General features: G+C 38.7%; 2 protein-coding genes and 1 long non-coding RNA gene across 4 annotated transcripts in view; 1 reads left to right on the top strand and 2 right to left on the bottom strand.

Moving 5' to 3' along the window:
- Positions 1-282: 282 nt before the first annotated feature.
- olfml3a (olfactomedin-like 3a) lies at positions 283-9,420 on the top strand. The gene is made up of 3 exons (XM_085260233.1): positions 283-608; positions 4,441-4,753; positions 7,128-9,420. The coding sequence occupies exons 1-3, from the start codon at positions 378-380 to the stop codon at positions 7,910-7,912; spliced, it is 1,329 nt and encodes a 442-aa protein (XP_085116359.1). The 5' UTR covers positions 283-377; the 3' UTR covers positions 7,913-9,420.
- LOC146551147 (uncharacterized) lies at positions 4,266-10,714 on the bottom strand. 2 transcript variants are annotated; one of them, XR_014890209.1, is made up of 2 exons: positions 10,192-10,714; positions 4,266-4,942 (listed from the first exon to the last, which is right to left on the bottom strand). It is a non-coding gene; the product is annotated as an uncharacterized LOC146551147 (long non-coding RNA). The 2 variants fall into 2 exon arrangements; XR_014890208.1 differs by having other exon boundaries at positions 4,266-4,679.
- A 791-nt stretch (positions 10,715-11,505) lies between these two features.
- The window catches only part of syt6a (synaptotagmin VIa), a 96,291-nt gene continuing 88,016 nt past the window's right edge, over positions 11,506-19,780 (bottom strand). The window contains exon 7 of the mRNA XM_085258998.1: positions 11,506-18,008. Within this exon, the coding sequence (XP_085115124.1) occupies positions 17,937-18,008 (72 nt within the window). The 3' untranslated portion in view covers positions 11,506-17,936. The remainder of the gene's footprint in view (positions 18,009-19,780) is intronic.

Genomic DNA, 19,780 nt, shown 5'->3' with positions numbered 1-19,780 from the left:
TTAAAGGTGTCAGAAACTGAAAAAGAAGCTAAAAGCTGTTTACTGAGTGCTAAACTTACAAAGTATGATAAAGTTTCTTTGAGTAAAAAAGTAATCGGAGTAGAGCGGCACTTGTATCGAGTTCTGTTTGTTCTGTATTCCTTACATGTCTCCGGGAGTGTGTACAACAAGTACAAAGTGAGTGCAGCACATTCACTTTTTTTGGGATAGAGAGGGGTAAGAGGCACAAGGCTCCTCCCTGAGAGTTTGTGAAAACATTCCAGCAAAGTGAGAGCGGTCAAATAATCGGAAACTCTCCGAGTGGCCTCTTACTCTTTCTATGCCTCTCACCTTTTTGCATGTGCAGCTGAAACTTATTCTTCTACTGCACGCCACATATGAGCGTTGATGGGTTGTTTGACACTAAGGACAACTCTGCAGAGGCAAACATCAACCCAAAGAATCCTCTAAAACTTGGAGAAAGAAAGAAACTCAGCTGTTCCATTGATCGGCTTACAATGAAGCTGCTGTTTGCCCTCCTCATTTCCACTGCCTGGACTTTCACTGGTGCCCAGTATTACTACCAGGGGCTGATGGATTATCTGGAGAACAGATTGTTGGCTATTGAGGTAAGAATCGACTGTCCTTTAAGTGACTTATGCTTTAAATGGCAGCTCAGATCTCTGTGTAGTCATAAAAACATCATAAACAACAGTTGACTGCCTCCTCCTCTTTTTTTGATTTGAATTTAATGCCTTTCCTAATGCAAAGCAATTAATGCGATGTCTGCCCAGCTCATCAGCTCTACAGCAGCCTTCGGGGGGAACATCATTTGATGCATGCAGCCCTCTCCTTCTCTGTCCAACAATATTACATTTTCTTCAGGGTTTAAGATAGTGACACACCAGTAATGAGTACAAGCCCAACCTTTGTGGCTGTGGCATCAAACATCCCAACAGCCTAACCGAGAAATGTGTTCTTCAGAGATAGAATGAAGCTGCAGTAAACAAAGAGCCTCGAGGAAAGAATCGAATTACCGAGTGTTCAGTATTGTTTTTCTTTAAAGTGGCTCTCATGAGGCTACATGTTATATCAATGTCATGAAAGTTTGTGCAAGTCAAACACTTATGTTGACTTGAGGATTAAATATCTGCTCACCTAAGGGAGTAATTTAAATAATTCCTTTATTCTTTCGGTTTACATTTACAGAGTCAAACTGTGTGGCTCCGTTGCAACGATGTCATCCTTAAAACTGTTATAAGCGTGAAATAAATACATTTAAAATTAAATCCCACTCACTTCCCCCCTGTGGTCTCAATTCCAATATACTGGCTCAACCTTTGCATTGATATGAACATGGCAATTCATCAGCAAGCTTTCATTGAACTTTCCTTTCCATTTGTCCACAGGCTCACAGCAATGTAAAGGAGGAAGGAGGCAGGGGAGCTATCAGTTATTACATCTCAGTCTAAATAATTCACCTGTCACTCTCACTGTGTCAGTCATGTGCTGAGAAATACAGTGCTCCTTTCTATTTAGTTTAGGCGATAATTGATTGATTGAAACAGGGAAATCTTACCCTCCCACAGTGTTTATAGTTGGAAACACGACTGAGTCTTCGGCTGTAAATGCATTATCCTTACCAATGTGAAAAATACTAATATACTAGTTTCTAAAGTTTACTTGCTTACATTCACCAGCCACTTTTTTAGTCCTCCACGGCCGCTATACCCTCTACAAAATGCCTTGTGTAGATTAGTCAGTGAAGCAGACTGATCAGCCATCTATCCTCTTATCTATCCTCATACATCCTCTATACAAGGGCGTAACCATCGCTATCCTTGCATCTGTCCATTACCAGCCATTTCCCACTCAAGTTTCTTTGTTTCTTTTCCTTCTGACCAGATGCAGCTTTCTGCACCATCGTTTCATCGTCCAGCTCATAAACACACCACACTGTGTTTATGAGCTGAAAGAAACAATTTCCTTGTTACTGAAACCAATTCTAAAGGTCGATTTCACTAACTCATCTACACTCATTCTCCACTTTATTCTCAAAGTGATTAATAACACATTTCTTCTTAATGTGGCACGAACACAAAGTGCTGGAAACATTCCTCTGAGAATTTAGTCCATATTGACATGCTACTGACATCTGTCCAGCACATCCCTGAGGCGTACTGTTGGATTGAGATCTGGTGACTATGGAGGCCATTTGAGTACAGTGTACTTATTGTCATGTTCAAGAAACCAGTTTGAGATTATTCGAGTTTGAGACATGGTGTGTTATCCTGCTGGAATGAGTCATCAGAGGATGGATACACTGATCATAAAGGCATAGGGTGGTCAGCAACAATACTCAGGTAGGCTGTGGCATTTAAAGAACTTGTATTAAGGGGTGTAAGTGTGCCAAGAAGATATCCTCCAGACCATTATCTATGCTTTCACATTATTCATGCCACATTTGCAGCAGAACTTGAGACTCATCTGACAAGGCAAAACTTTTTCAAGCTGCCATTCAATTTTTGGTGTCAGTTGCAGCTGACTGTCCTCGTACTTCTTTCTTGCTTGGGGTTTGTTGTAGATCAACATTAGAACCAGGTATATACCTCAACTCATTATTCATCTGTCAGCTTGCTGTCAGTTATAACTGTAGAAATGCACAGATGTTGCGATAAAGGAACCATTCATTTACTGGTATCTTCCAATATTTACAGTCTCAAGTGTGATGAATTCGATAGCTCACTGTAAGCAAGCCTTAGGTTTATGATTGTAACTTTTCATAAGTATTCTGCGTAGCAATTTAATACTATCTGTTTAATTGTGCCTTTTATTGAGGCAGTGCCATTTAGTTCCATTTTAAGCTTAAAATAGTCAACATGCTAACTTTACTTATACCAAAGATGGACATTTAGGTTATAAACCTGAGACTTGCCTGAACTCAGTGGAGTGTTTCCAGTTTTGGTCTCTGACTGGTGAACCACAATGAGAAATGTCATGCTGGTAGGATACATATTGGGGGATTGGGGGATTAGGGGGATTGAAAATTGAAATTACATATACACAGACTCTATTCAAGTAACTAGCCATTACAAAGCAACGTGGCAAATGGAGAAAAATAGAGCCAGATCTGCAGCAGCTAGAAGATCAAGATAAAGGTGGCACAGAGGACATGAGCCTGCAGGCTGAATGTGGTTTGAATGGTCATTTTATTTGCATTCTTTCACCGATTTAACCCTTTGTGTTCAATATGTAACCAAAATTACAAAACAATATGGCATTTTAAAACCATACACCAAAAAGCAAAAACATGGTTACTTGCGTTTCCTTAAAAAGTCCTACCACTTCTTCAATGGGAAAAATAATAAAAACCCTTAAGAGTTTAAGGTGAGTGACTAAATTATTTTAGAGATCTTGCCAGTCAAACCCACATCGGGAGCAAAAATTACTTCTGCTAACTTTTCCTTCTTGTTCATGTCATGACATATAAATGTATTCTTTCCGAAAATGAAATCTTATTTTTCCTGGCATTTATTTCCTGCAAGTTACTCTTCAAAGATAATTTATCTTGTGGAACACTTCCACAACTTCAAATCAAATCGCAAGAAATTTTACTTTCAAAGCCAAAATCTCTTCCTCCTACATCTCTTCTATAGATGCAGTTGTGTGTCCAATTTGCATTCAATCTGCAGCAGGTTGCATCCACATGCAATAAAAAAACTCCACCAAAATAAATCACAAAATGACAATGCTATATACTTCAGAGAACAATAGGCCAGAAAAAAATGTTTCACTGATTAAGTTCTAATTGAATTTTATTATTCGATTTAAATTTAATTAACTGCACAGCCCTACAAAACACTGGAAGAAAACTGCATAAAGTGATTTGCAAATGAAACTCACAGATCTCTTCCACCATGCTTTTATTCTGAAGGTATTTTCTTAAACTTCCACTCCATAACAGCACAGAGAGTTTGTTATCAAACCTGTCCAAATGTAGACTGGTTTTCAAAGGGCACCAAGGAAGAATTGGCTCTAACAATACAGTCCTGGGCACAGATACTGTGTTGGTGTAAAATAAGTAACAGTAGCACTCAAAATAACTGGGATTAATTTTCTAGATGAAATGAATGTTTGCAAAGATACTATAAAGATGGACAACATCAAAGCTTCCTGGAATTAAAACCAAAGCATCAAAGAAATTTACTCTGAAACCACACAGAGTGAGATTGGTCATCAAACAGACTCAAAATTTTACATCAGCAGCAGAAAATGGACAGGATACATTGTTTATACTGTTTTCATGGCAGGAATTTTATTTTGTATCAAACTGATGACCTCAGCGTTTGCTACAGTGTAAACACAGTTTTTTTCCTTGTCATCTGGTTTGAATAAAAAAGAGACAAAAACACATATTCCAGTACATTTTTACACTTGTGTTGCTTTCTGCACGTCTGACAGGACCGCATGCAGCTGTGGCATGAGCAATCCCATCGGTACCACACAGAGATGAAGGATTTCAAAAAGCTGACTGCCGAAGCCATGGATGGACTAAAGAATCACCACAGCATGCTCTTCAAAGACTTGGAAGGAGCAGCTGCTCGAGTGGACCGAGTGGAACAAGAGATGGATTACGTGGAAACCCAGATGTCCCCTCGGGCCTGCACGAACAGGGCAGATAAGGTAGTGGAGCAGGAGGCCTGGGAGATGGAGGAAAGCAGAGGTGAGGAAGAGGAAGAAGAAGAGTGGGAGGAGCTGCAGTCTAGAGTCTCTGGTGAGCTGCGGGGTACACATACATCTCAGCAAAAATGTCTTCTTCAGGTCTTTGATCTTTTATTTTAATTCACAGTGAAGGAATGACACAGTCAGATCCTTTGGGATGTATATATTTAGAGCTACACATCTACAGGACCGGGTTCCACACCATTCCTTATGCAGAGAGAGTCTCGGAAGAGCCATGCCTCTGGAAAATGGGAAACAAACACGGCACTGTTACAAGTCATTTAGCAGAGTGCTTTGAGTCACTGTGCAGTCATGTTTTCCAGTAGAATTCTGGCTTTATGCAACTCATTTATTTCCGCAGAGCTACTCCCCTGTTTGCACTGTTTGAGCGCAGCGTTTGTCATTATAATCATCACGTCCCAAGGCGAACTGCTGCAAACGGTGCTGCAATACAACTGCTGCACTGAGTCATTAACTCAGGTAATACTAGCTTGGTTGAAACATGATGTAAAAAGTTGTGAAATCAGTTTTTAATTCCTACTCCACGTTGGCAGATTTAAGTGAATGTGGCACATTAAGCCGAAGATGTATAATTTTTGAACTTAAATGGTTCCAAAAACTAAAATCCCCCAATGATAGATCATTAAATTGCTTTGGTGCCATTTACTCTCCTTGCAAGGCAAATGAAAAAAGTATTGATTTCTTTATTTTACTGGCTGACTTTACAAGCCAATCAATAACACATTAATTCAAGGATTAGGCTGTAATATCATAAACCCATTGCTTAGGCTCATAATGATGGTCATACACAGTATTCTCAAAATCAAAATAAAGTCTATGATTGAACAACAGCCTTCTATATTAGCTTTTGTGTGCAATCTATTCATGGAGGGAAGGACAGAAAGTGACCTGAGGTCAGTGACATTATTCTCATGTTCGCCGGAATGATCTCTGCACACAGTTCTCCATTGTGAACGTCTGTGAAGTGACCCAGAATGAACTTTACTGCATTGTAGAGACCCAGTTCAGCTTCTGCAAGCACAATGCTGGCATACATGCCATTGGGGCTTCCGTTTTGTGTATATTTTGGCAAAAGAACGATATTAGTCTTCTTTCTCTTCATTCTGCCCTTGTGCTGCACTCATATGAGTCTGAGCCCAATTCCCCGACTGGTTTGAATTTGCCTTTAATTTAGAGAGCCAGATAGAAATGACCACAGGCTGCTGGGTGAAAGGCTGCAAATACACATTTTAGTTGAAGAGTTGCACTTTACTGAAACATGCTAATGAAACTAAATAGGAAAAATATGTTTAAATTATGTTTTTATTAATTCCACTGTTTTTTTTTGTTTTTTTTTACATTTCTATATATTTATACAATTCTATAATGTCTGTTTTGACATGAGGTTTAGAATATAGATGCAACTCTTTCCAGCTGTTTTCCAGTTTGGTCTGTTTTATTTCCCTTTAACCAGGTAATCAGTCACATGGATTACAGTAAGAAAAGCAATTACACTACACAGACAATGGCACATTAATGAGGGTCGATTAAAAAAATAGCTCAAACTTACATCCAGCAGCTCTCTTGTGAAACAAATGGACTAAGCGAACTTGTGATTTTCATGTTACAGTCTCAGTGTTTCTTGGAGCAACTGAATAAAAGCGTTGTTCTGGTGGCAGACAACGCAGACATGCCATGTAAAAGTATAAACAGTCTATGTTGTAGGCTCTGCATAGATTCATGTATAAGGCTAAGTAATCTTATAATCAGTCTATGCTGTTAACAGAGTGACAGTGACAATAATGTTGTTGTCACAGGTGTAATTTATGGAGGTGTTATCACTACATTTTTAGTTTACAGCTTTTGTTATTTTGTTATTGCTTTTGCTATTATTATTATTATTTGTTTTTTTAAATGAAACTATCAGAGGGTATTTTTTTCTGTGGTAGTAAAATTGTAGAGGAACAGTATGATGGGCACTGCAGTAAAGGTTATTAAATGTTATATTTTGTATTAGGTACTTTTTATCTGAAATGATATTTCAGATAACCTGAGATAGTTACAGCTTATCATATAAACATTTCAGGTTTCTGGCATTTTCAAACAGGAGGTTTGTTGTTGCTTTTTCCTTCCTTCTAGAGGAAATTTTGGGGGTTTGTTGGGCAGGTCTGGGATATTTACTGGAAATGGAAATGACCTGCAGCACTAACAAAAATAATGTCTGGTATTATTAACTGACTGGCAAATATGATCTGCAACTGGAGCAGCTGACTAGATGGATGTACTGGTCAGTTAAAAATATATGTACATAATTTAAAGTATATGCAGTATATGAATAGTCCATTAATTTAAAATAAGTGAACATAACCAGTGGCTCTTTCCACTTCACCAATATCCTCTTCTGTGTGTTTTTTCTCTCGCTGCAGACTGTGTTGAAATAATTTCTGCCATCCGATCAGTGAAAATCATGAAACGAGTGGGCAGTCCCAAGGGCATGTGGACCAGAGACCCGAGATCCTCCAAGGTTTACATTTTTAATGGCACATCAGGAAACACCATCTACCAATTCAAATCTGTACTTGACTTTTCACGCTCCCTGGGAGTCACAGGCAGCAGAAGCATCAGGCTTCCCTCTGAATGGAGCGGCCCTGGTAGCACTGTTTACAATGGCTATTTGTATTACATAAAGCAGGAGGCTGAAGCAGATATGCAGGTGGTTAAATATGACCTTCTGAGTGGCTCAGTGACAGAAACTGCCATGTTCCCTGTGGAGGGCCGTGCCACTGTGTACAACCTCAATCCAGAGACTGTTGCAGACCTTGCAGCAGATGATGGGGGTCTCTGGCTCTTGTATGCCCCCAGTGACAGTGAACCAACCATCAGCCTTGCAAAGATGGACGCTGCCACTCTTGATATAGAGCAAATCTGGGACACTCGATGCCCGCGGGAAAATGCAGAGGCGGCTTTTGTAGTGTGCGGGACTGTCTATGTCGTTTACAACACCCGTCTGGCCAGTCGCTCGCGGGTTCAGTGTGTCTTTGACGTCAACGACATGGTGCTCAGTGAAGAGGCTCCACTCATCTACTTCCCCAGGAGGTATGGGGCCCACGCTAGTCTGAAATACAACCCTGAGGAGAAGCAGCTTTACGGCTGGGATGACGGCTACCAAATTATTTATAGACTGACCATGAAGAGGAAACTCCTGGCTTGACAGCAGAGAAGTGGTGTCATATTTTCAAAGACATATAAAAAATAGTAACAGGGAATTTATATAGCCTATCCACCTTTTCCCTATTCATGTGATACTTTGTTTCTGCAATAGTTAAACCACATAACATCCCTTTCTTCTCAGAAGGGTTCTTTTTAAATTATAGCCTTTTTACACTTTGACTAGAAAGCTAAGATTTGCATAAATTTTGATTTTTGTCTCATTTCTAAAGTGTGTTTTTAAATAAATATGAATGTTTTCACAGAAAATAAATGATAAGATGACATGCTAATTACTGGCCTTTGGCTGTGGTTTCACATTTTAACTGAAAGGAAGGTTATCTGAACAATTAAAGAGTGCACCTTTGAAGTAAACGGAACAAAAACTTCTGTCCCCACCAAGAGAACCTATTCCTCTTATAAGTGTGGTGTCTGGTCTTACTATCAAGTCAACAACTTAGAATTTCTAACTGTCTTCGAGATGCGTTGGAAATGACTGTGTGAACTTCTGCAAAAACAAAATAAAAGGAGGTCCAGTGTAACCTCTACAAGGCAAAGCTGACACATTTTTAAGGAATCCACACAAATGACATTTTTAATAGTTTTCATCATATTTCTGTGTGCATAAAATCTAAGCTGAGACATGTAATACCTTCAGTGTGTCCTGGGTGTATTCTGGGGGCTCATACCTGGAACAGCTTATTTAGGAGTTGCCCAGGAGGCATCCCACCCAGTCAGATACCAAAACCGCCTCAGCTTCACAGAGATGATTCATATCATGAAGAATATCATCTACCGCTGCCATTTCCAGTTTAATAAAACATACAGATTCAGCAAGCGCAGGCTTCACAATCTTTGTCAGGGTAATGAGAAACTAGTTCATCAGTTGTTTTGCTAATAAACACCTTAATCTTCATCGATATATTTAATCCCCAATTGATGTCATACAGTGCTGAAGACTTTTAATTCAACTTGGATTTCTTTAAATTCTTCTATTGGCATGCCTGTTTTTTTCTGAGCTCAATGCTTTACTTTTGATTTTTATATTTTAATATTTTAATCAAATTTGCCATTAACACATAGTTTTATGTGCAGTGAGGTAATACTGTTATTTGATTGTAAAGAAATTCCTCTGTCACTGGTCATTGCCAATTCGTGGTAAATATGATGATCACTGTATTAATTTATTACTCGTCCTCACCAGAAAAATGAAGATGTCCAGCAAGATGCAGGAGACTGTCAACATACATAAAAGAATAATAGACCAGTGAGACTCTAATCTTGTCATTTTGCATTAAACAGTAGAACATTGAGGGATTTTTTAAATTTGTTTTTTTGTTGTCTGTGCGCCTTTCTGTCACCAGTTTTTTAATAAAATTAGAAGTTCTTAGGTAGCCCATTCTTCTGTTTGTGATGTTTGCTGGTGGCTGGAAAGCAGCTAATATGTGAATTAATATCTGGTGGTAATTTTGACTTACACCCAAAATAGAAATAAAAAGTTTAAGACAGGCAGTAGTGTTATAATCTGTCTGATGTTCAGAAATACAATCTAATGCTGATGTCGAACTGAACCATTTTATGTGCTTAGTTAAGACGAATTCAAGCGCCAGCTAATCAAACATCGTTTTTCTTTAAACGCCCCAGTGCTGCCAGCAGCCAATCAAAACCCATTATGTAATTATCCAGAGAGTGGGATAATTGCTTATACGGTTTAACACCTCAATAAAGGGGAAGTTGATTATTGCATCTTGCAATCACCCTATTTTACTCAAAAAGGGTTTGCTCATGCTAACTGATAGTGGAAGCTCAGTTAGGTGAGCTGTGAGTGTTTGGTAGTTGTTGCTACGATGATCATGTGAGCAAAGATGCACCCCAGATGTCACGTGCTGAAACAACATGTATGCATGAATCTTCAGTCCTCCAGATCAGTGCGTTTTAAATCAAGCTACCTTTAGTATGTCCCATTTTTTAAGCAGGTCATTCTGGTTATTTGTTTTGGCAGATGTCAAATTACACACGACCAGAGATGGGCAGTAACGCGTTACTTGTAAAGTAAGGGATTACTATTGCAAAATCGGTAATTAGATTACCGTTACTTTCCCGTAGGAACGCTGCGTTACTGCGTTACTAAAACCGTGATTTTTTTTGCGAGAATGTCTCATGACAGTGACGTAAGCAAGTGCGACGTTGGTGACAGCAGCTGTGTGCAGATCAACAATGGATAATATATCGAGTGCGGGAGAGAGTATGAGCGTGCAGCGTTTAAAGTGTGGAAGTACTGACCTTACTTTGAGTTTGATTCCATAAAAAGTGACAAAAACATTAGCGTCCATCGTGCGTGGGAAGAAAACTTCTTTTTACAGCGAAAAAACCCCTAAACTTCCGAGCAAGCACCGAGTAGCTACGACGTGATGGGAAACTCACAGAGACACTCGCGCGGATTCTTCAACTGACCGCAGCACACCTACACCAGGATAACCCTCCGCCTACCCTGCTCCTGCTTTACAGGTGAAAATAGAGCAAAAGGACCGCTGAGTCTTTGACTTTATTTATTTTCTGCTGTGTTTTACTTGCATCTGTTTGAAAGAGTGAGTGAAAACACAAAAAATATTTTATTTTATGTGCTGGAATGTGTAGAAAATAGGTTTAAATGTTAAACTAATTTATTCAAGTCAGAGAATGTTGCATATAATTAAATGTTTTGCTTGATGCATAAAGTTAAAAGATTAAAACTGATAAAACAAGTTAAAAAAAGAGACTTTTCCATTTGATTACATTTTGTATGATGGATTATGTAGAAAAAGTAGAATTGGGCTGAAAGATCTATCACTTTATCACCTCTTCAGGTTGTAAATCGTGTTTTTAAAAAGTAACTAAGTAACTAAGTAACTAAGTAATTAATTACTTTTGAAAATAAGTAATCAGTAAAGTAACGGGATTACTTTTTGGGGGGAGTAATCAGTAATTAGTTACTGATTACTTTTTTCAAGTAACTTGACCAACACTGCACACGACACATTCCCCAAAGGTCTCCTGGGATCAAACCAAAGATCTTTTGCTTTTGAAGTAAATGTGTAAACCACTGCACCATGCAGCCACTACTGAAACACACTTTAAGTAACAATGATAAACTAATATGCTTATGTTTTTAGACTTCTGGCATCAGCTAAGTAGAACTATCAGTAACAGTTCTCACGAAAATGCTAGAGAACACCTCTGAGGGTGATCTGAAGAAGTGGCCCGTAACAAACTCGCAATAACAAATTCAGTTAGTGTAGCGTGAAGAGGTTATTATTTCTCTGCTCTGTTTCTGCTCTTAGAAAAATGCTATTGTGGATTCTTGAATAATACGTGCTCAACTGTTGCAATGTGGAGTGTTAATAAGCAGAACACTTCCTTTATAACAAAAGAAAAATCAATGAAGCCTGTCAAGTCCTAACTGCTGTGTGCTGTGTGTGTGTGTCCACCCCTCATTTAATTCGACCATTAGATTCAGTCGGAATCCCATTTCCTCCGTGCTCAGTCCTGCTTGTTAAGCCGCTGGCTGTGTTGTCATTATATGGTGTGTTTGCCAGAAAATTCTCAGCACAGAGCCTATTTTGCAGAAGTCTTTTAATCAAAGAAAAGAAAATCATGTCACAGAACTGATAACACATCACGCCCCATGGGAGAAAAAAACAACAAGCAATTTTCTGATGTGGATTTTCAGACTTGTTAAGACACAAAGAAGGCGGTGGAAATACTCTATGCCATTTCAGTTTTTTACACAATGGTTCACTCAGCGTTTGAATCTCCATAATGATCTAAATTCTAAAAGGAACCCATAATAGACATTTGTCTGAACTAACATTTTCTCAAACATTTCTATTATTACAAATACAAAATGCCCGATAAAAAATTGGAAATTCAGTGCTATCATAACAGTTGGAAGGGATATGAGATCATATCAAGAAACATTACAATATTAGGCAAAGAAGGAAGGTCTTTAAACAGTCCATAAACTGAGGCAATTGATTTAACAGATTTTATCTACTATGAAAACACACCACATTGTTAGACCATCATAAAGTACGTTTTATAAAAGAACAGAAACTACATTATAATATTTCAACACATGTTTCAGATTTTACATTTAAATAAGATATTAGAAATCGATGAATATTGGTGTTAGTCTACAGAGGAATTTCACCATTGAAAACTGCGTGGATGAGAGCAAATTTCAAACATCTGTGAAAGGGGTGTTGATGCTATGATGGATTACACCAAGCACAAACAATAATGCACTGACTCACTCTCATGGTAACAAGTGCCAATTAGAGAAATGCCACTGCTCTATAGATACTGACCTGTCCACCCATCAGCTGCCCCCGCTTTGTCATCCCAGCCTCTTACGGAAATACAGCAGTATTAAACTGCTCTCTCTGGGTAAACTTCCCATGAAGGAAATTACTAAAACAGGCCCTACTCGGTCTGCTGAATCCATCTGCTCATGTCTTGATATCTGGACCCAACTTTTCAATGACATTTTCACAGACTCTGTGATAAACAGCATGTTCATTGTACAGCAGCCTGCAGTTTAAGTATTCCTTTGCCAGAGATGTCTAGACAGTTGAGTGCCATTGCCAAGAACATTGTTAAATATTAGATTAAATTTGCTGTAGGCTGATGTTATAACACAAAATTACTATTTAATAAATGGTCCTCATGTCAGAAATTTTTTTTATCTGTACAAGCCCTACCAAATATAATCTTTAAATGTTGTCTGTCAGCCTCGCTGCTTAACATTTACTCTGCATATTATCATGTCTGGGCTAAATGTCCTGATTTTAACTCCAGAAAATTATGAAATAAATGTTTATTCTGGTTACAAAGCTAAAACAAAAAATCCCTAATTATACAATATTAGCATAGCTTTAGTTAAATTTTGTTTTGTTTACAAAGAGTTGTGTATGAGCATGCAGCAGGTAGGCAGAAAACCACAGAATATCTTTATTAACAAGGGTAACTTGTAGTAATAAAAAATAAGAATATAGTTGCCAGAAAAAAACAGTAAAATAGGTGACTATTTTTCACTGGATTTTTTGCTGGATAGCTAGCGCTCATAACCAGAGATAAAATAACATGAAAGTCAGGTTAGTATGATAAAGGAGTTTCTGTGTGATTGAGGTCCACGTTAAAAAGCAGATGCACAAGTGGTAGACTAAAAATACATCCTCAATGAGAGCAGTCCGGAGGTTCACCACAAAGTAACCTTGAAGGAGAGATTGGCCTATTAAAAAAAAAAAAGTACATTGTGGGGGGGTCCAAATTCATAGGCTGCATCCTCCTGACGGTCTACGTGGACCGGGTCCTCCTTAGGCCGGGTAGACCGGAAGTGAGCGGCTGTGAAATTGAACAGTCCAGCCTTCAGTTTTGCGTCACCAGCTGTCTCGGTGGAGTTTAATAAACTTGGCCATCTGCTCCTTTCTATCTAAAATATAACAGGACACTGACGTAAATTCTCGATCATTCACACGTCTGTTTAATCAGTTTTCCGTTTGACGTTTATTCAGCTGTGTGAAAACTATAACTTTAATCTCAGCCAAACTTATTTACTCACGAACAAATAAAACAGTAAAAAAAGCCAAACAATAACATTTTAAAGTTATCTAAGCGACACATATATAATGTTTAACCTGAGTAGCGAAAGACCGCGGGGGGGTTGAAAATGATGTGCAGGGAGTTTGCTGTTATCTAGCTAGCTAGCTATCGAGCTGGTGGGTAACAGACGCCTCCGAAAATGTCGGCGCACTTTTGCAGATGTGTGATATCTTGATAAACCAAGCAGAGTTTACACGCCCACATTCTCGCCTGAAAATATCTTAAAAGTTTATTTTGTGACCCAGAAAGATTAATAAGAGTAATATTAAAACTTAGTAGCGACCGCCATTGTTGAAAACTGGAATTGGCTGGGCCACACTATGAATTCTGGGACATGGTGGGCCAGGAAGGACACGCCCGACCCATCCTTCAAATTCGGGGAAAATGAGGACGCAGTTGTCGGCTGCATTTGGAGGAGTCTACGAATTTAAACAGCCTTTGTCGCGTCGCTGTGATGTAATCGGCCTACAAATGTGGCCTCAGGAGGATGCAGCCTATTAATTTGGACACCCTCTATATGTATAGCTCTTTTCCTCTCTGCTGTAAAAGGCTGATGGAGTTTTGTCGTCACCACACCTGGTGGGCAGGTGGTGTGGACATCTAAGTCTGTTTATGCGATAACTCAAGAATCACATGACCTAGGAGCTTCAAATTGATATCATACGTGCATGTACAAAACATCTTGTATAAAGTTGAATTTCGGGGACCTTGACCTTGGAATCTCAGTGGCCTCGGCGTAAAGGTCCATGACGAAATATTTTCAGTTAAAAAACTGCTTTTCATCTTAATAAGTGTCAAACTTGATCATAAGAGAGCAGTCAAGGCCATGCCGGCAACCAGCTAGGAACTATGAAATGGCTTGTATTCATTTTATGTGATACTGCAATTTGTGCTTCATTTTGCTATCTGCCCTGAATTAAAAATACATAAATAAATAAATAAAAACCTGCCTGCTGCAGCATACTATTAATCTTAGGTGTTTTTACAAATGCACTGAAAGTTCTGGGTGCTGACTTTTTCTAACTATTATATGATGGAGAATCTGTAAAAGCTCAAATATTTGTTGCATTAGATGATCTTTAACCTGTCAGCTCCTCAGTACAAAGTCTGTATGATAATTGATTGTGCTAATTTGGGAGTGATGCAGCTAACAGTCCGGAAGTTTCACGGCTTCTGAATGGTTGTAATGTCTCCTGCATGATCTGTCTAGTCTTTGTTAAAACCAAAAGGTATCATTTCTGGGAGTGACAGAACTTCAGATTATGTCATATTGTGTGATCCATATGAGAAAGGACAGCTTAGGTAATTTCCTGATTTGGTCTCCTGACATTGTTTAAGTACTTGTGAGAAAACTAAAAAAGTCACAGAAATCAGTTAACGTTTGGGGGATTAAACAATAGACTGTAAATAAAAGATGAACATAGCCTCCTTGTTTGAAAAGTGAAGCCAATATGGAAAGTGCCTTAAGCAAGTTTTCTTCCAATAAATAGTAGAGGCTGACTCATCAGGTTGCAAGTCTACAGGAAGAAAAACCCTTCTGCTCAATGAGTCTCAGTAAACCTCTTGTCAAATTTGCCACTAGCATTTAAAACAATAAAGTAGAATGTGCTTTATGTTGGCCTAGGCTATGATTGATGAGCAGTATTTGGGTCATTACTCCAAAGTAATACATCACACATTTCTCATTACTTTCCTCATAAGTAATGTAGTACATTACATAATTACTCATTCGGGAAATTAACTGGTTACACTTGCTAAATTAATTTTGTGTTTTCCTTTAATAATCAGCTAACTATATAAACCCAAAGCTATAATGCACAAACTGACACAAATCCCTGTCTCACTGAGGACAAACATATCAGATCTGCCTTTTAGTGTCACCTACAAACACAGAACCTACAATGTGCTTTCTTTGCTAGCTTTTGCATTAACATGCTATCTGTGCAGATGCCTGCAAAGAGCCAATGCTGTGTGAGCAGTACAATGTGGCTGTTTCTATTGTAGATGTAGTTTGCACTTTGCCATTGCGCTCTTGTTCTTTCGTGCAATAAAAATAAAAGGAATATCCAAAGTTCCACTCCTTAAATGGTGTAGACCATTCTGAGATCATCATTCCAAATCATCTGATTGTTGTGTAAATATACATTTAAAAGGCCATGTTTGATTTGTTTTTGTTTTTTTAATTCTAAAGAAAAAGTGACGCTTTGGAATGTAAGTAATGACAAAATTGTAACTGTAATGTAAGTACTGAATGTAGTACACGAATATGTTAAATTACTGTGATATTGAAAAATGCTATACTAATATATAATAATATTATATAATGTGTTACTTTGGAACATGGTACACCCAACACTACCGATGAGTCCCTATGAGAGTGGAGTGTTCCTCGGTTTCTCAGCATCATCCACCCCTCTCTCAACACATAGGGCTCCAAAACACCAACATGGTAATGGTAAAAATGGGCAGCTTAAAGCTTCACAACAGGACTTTATTAACCAAAGGGTCATATCACGTTGGCTGCAGACATCTTTTATATACAGTCTATGAGCTTAACATAATTGGATATAAAAAAACCCGAGTTCATAACTTGTTCAAGTAAGTGCTTAATTAAACTTACACAAATTTAGTATCCATTGTATGTAAGGGTTATGAGGGAGCTTGACTGAAATTGCATCATCGTCACCTGTGCAGCATTGCAGCTGCTAGTCTGTAAAGTCAGTACGATAAAGCAATGCAACGATCCGTTCAAAACTGTAACTCGGTATGATGTCTGGAGTAAAAGGCAGTTGTATCAAACATATCAAAGGTGTATATTCCATAGATACGCAGACTGCATCCATCATCTTTTATCCAACTAAAACTTGAGTTACTGTAAAGAGAGCCAATAATTACCAGGGACCAATCAAATTAATAATACTGATACAGATCAAACATTTTCTCACATCAAATATCCTCCAAATGCCACATATTACAGATCCAGCCTAATTTATCCCTGTAAGTGAATCCAGCAGTATAATTAGACAGCATAAACATCAAGAAAGTTGTTTTTTTCATTTAATATTTTAAATCCTTACCACCAACAAGGCTACATAAATTAAAGTCATTTTTTAAATCTAGCCTTATCATTATATTTCTCTTCTGTTTTTTTCTGTTTAGATAAAACATACATATGGTAACCAGCAGATGCCTGTACATAAAGCTATACACATCCACCAAAATCAGATGAAAAAAATAACATAAAAAAACACAATATGTGACAAAAGTGTTTCTGAAAGGTGTTTTTCTCTGAAAGAAAACATGAGCGTTGGTGGGAGTTTTCACCTGGATAAGAGGGTGAGATTGCAACATCAAACAGAGAAAGAGGTAAGGGTGTGTAAAGTGTGCTCGCATTTTCACTGTTTACAGAAACCTTTGCAGCTCCCTCTGTGAAAACGTTTGTGTGTCAAAATAATATTTTGTCTTTTAAAATCTGGCTGTGCCTTTGTGTGGTAATTTAACCTCCTACCTCTTACGCTGAAAATGGACAAACACCCGAAAAAAATCTGCAATGCAGCCAATTTGCTCTGCTGTGAAGCCCAATAATCTTGCAGCTTTTCTTCTTTGTCATGTGAAATGTCTGCTTTTGAAAACACACCAAAGCTGCAGTTTGTCAGGCTGACAATATATTAGTTTCAGTCTGATTCAGCCTCTCTTCAGTAAGATGGAGATCTGATAATTGCTTCTGTTAGTGATGAAACTGGAAGTACAGCAAACTCAGCTGGAGCATCACAAACAATAACGAATGGTGGAGTGGTTTTATATCTAATATTTCCAAAATGCTACACTCAGCATCATTTATTCTTATACAGCTGTAGAGTTTTGAAAAAGTTTCAGATCTCTTAAGGTCTTCTCCTTTTCTGCTGAGGCCATGTCCTCAGCTTCCCTCTGTGAAACCTCCACTGCTTTCAAGGAGTGATATCCCACTGAGCTTTTTTCTTTTTTTTTCATCAAACGTCTCTGCAGTGCAATGTTGAATCTTCAGTGTTTAAAAAGTCTCCTGTGAGGACACCAGAATCAGCTCGTCTCAGCTCAGACGGCTCAGTATCTGCAGACTGCATGTCCGCCAAATGACTTCGGGCCATCAAAACACCCACGTTTGAAATTGAGGACCCTAAATTTTTACCCGAAAACAGAGTTGGTTTTACACAACTAACTGATGGACAGTAGTCCGAGATCAGTTCTTGGGAGTGCTCTGGGACTAGACTCGAGGAAGGGAGAAACAGAGGGAGAAAGTGGGAGAGGGACAAACGCTGGGGTTGTATTTCTCCTCAATCAGACAGACAGGAAGTGGTTTAGCAGGAGGACGGAAACCCCCTTCTGGGCTGCTGGGTCACAGGTGGCTCTGCTCAGGGACTGGCTGGGGGCCTGGGTGAAGGGCAGGAGCCCTGGCTGTCAAAGCTGGCTGTCCTCGCCTTCCACTACAGGGCACACAGACACAAGGCAGTGATTTATGGCACATATGTCGCTTTGCTCACTTTCAATATCGGCCAAACAAAGGTGTCAAATCAGTGTGTCAGAACATTCAGTAAGTGACAAAAAAGTAGCATGAAACCTCAGCACTAAACATACAAAATCTCATCATTGTTTCTTCTTCTGTGCCTTAAAATGTTGAATTCAAAACAAAGAAAGCTCCCTAATCACCTACACCTTATTCCGCAGAACTTTCTTTTATTTTCATTTTCTTGGAGCTATTTTCCAGAAAACTTTCTTTAATGATGCAAAATGTAATAGAGTCACATCTAGCTGTAAAAAGCCTTATGATTTGGCTGCAATTATAATAGAAATAAAGAAAGCCACAGTTGTTATCTTTAGTGCTGGCTTGTGTATAATGAAATTTGCTTTAAATATCCATCAAGTTTTGGAACGGCAATTTCTATAACGCAGAATTAAAGACTGAATTTGTTGCCATGGGTTCAGCAATGCTCTCACTACTTCCTAAAGTTACCATGGTTTTTAAATTTGCTTCATGTGTATTCTGATTGATAATTGCTTTGTAGCTGCATTTGCATTGAAAGTGGACGTGGTATGTGTTTCCTTGGTTCTTTTTCTTATATTCTCATCAGCCAATTGATTAGGTACACCTTTCTAGTACTGGGTTGGATATCCTTTTGCCTTCCATCACCTACAAATAGGTCATGGAAACCTTCAGAGATTTTGATCCATGTTAAAATGATAGCACGACACAGTTGCTTAATACACTTTGTTGGTGTCACATTCTTCATGGGAATCTCCCATGACTGTGGAGGCCATTTGACTCATCATTACGCTCAAGAAACCAAATTGAGATGATTTAAGCATGGTGCGTTATCCTACGTAAGTAACCATCAGAAGATGGGTAAACTGTGGTCATAGGGGCATAGACATGGTCAGCAGCAATACTTAAGTTAGCTGTCAGGTTTAAAAAAATATAATCTGTTACTTGGAGCCCCAAAATGTGCCAAGAACATCTCCCCACTCTATTACACCACCAGCAGTAGCCTGAACTGTTGATACAATGCAGGTTGCTGTTTACATCAAATTCTGATCCTACCATCTGAATTTTGCAACAGAAATCGAGACTCATGAGAGCAAGCAACATTTTCCCGAATTTTCTTATCCAATTTTGGTGAGCCTGCATAAACTGCAGCCTCACTTTCCTATTCTTAGCTGCCAGGAGTGGATGAAATACAGAGTTTGCTCTAGATTAAGAACCAGCACAAGCCTGGTGGGAAAGCTTTAGTAGAAATGTTATTTGAGTTACTGTTGCCTTCCTCTCAGCTTAAAGCAGTTTGGCCAGGCAGCTCTGACCTCTGGCATAAACAAGGCATTTCTGCCCAGAGAATTACCGCTCACTGGATGTTTTCTCTTTTTCTGAGCATTCTCTATAGACTCTACAGATGGTTGTGAGGGAAAAATGCCAGTAGATCAGCAGTTTGTGAAATGCTCAGACCAACCAGTCTGGCACCATCATACCATTTTCAATGTCACTTAAATCACCCTTTATCCCCATTTTGATGCTCACTTTTAGCTTCAGCAGGTCCTCTTGACCATGTCTATATGTCTAAATAAGTTGTTCTGATGTGATTGAGCGATTAGGTATTTGTGCTAATGAGCTGTTGAGCAGGTGTACCCAATGAAGTGGCTGGTAAGTGTATATACAAAGGGGAAAGGCAAAGGTTAACTTTTGAATAAAGCCTTTATGTAAGTAAGC

This window comes from Mchenga conophoros, linkage group LG20, assembly GCF_057382185.1.
Source record: "Mchenga conophoros isolate Kocher_MC1m ecotype Shallow Benthic linkage group LG20, M_conophoros_male_GT1.1, whole genome shotgun sequence".
NCBI lineage: Eukaryota > Metazoa > Chordata > Actinopteri > Cichliformes > Cichlidae > Mchenga > Mchenga conophoros.
This window is presented reverse-complemented; position numbering and strand designations above follow the sequence as displayed.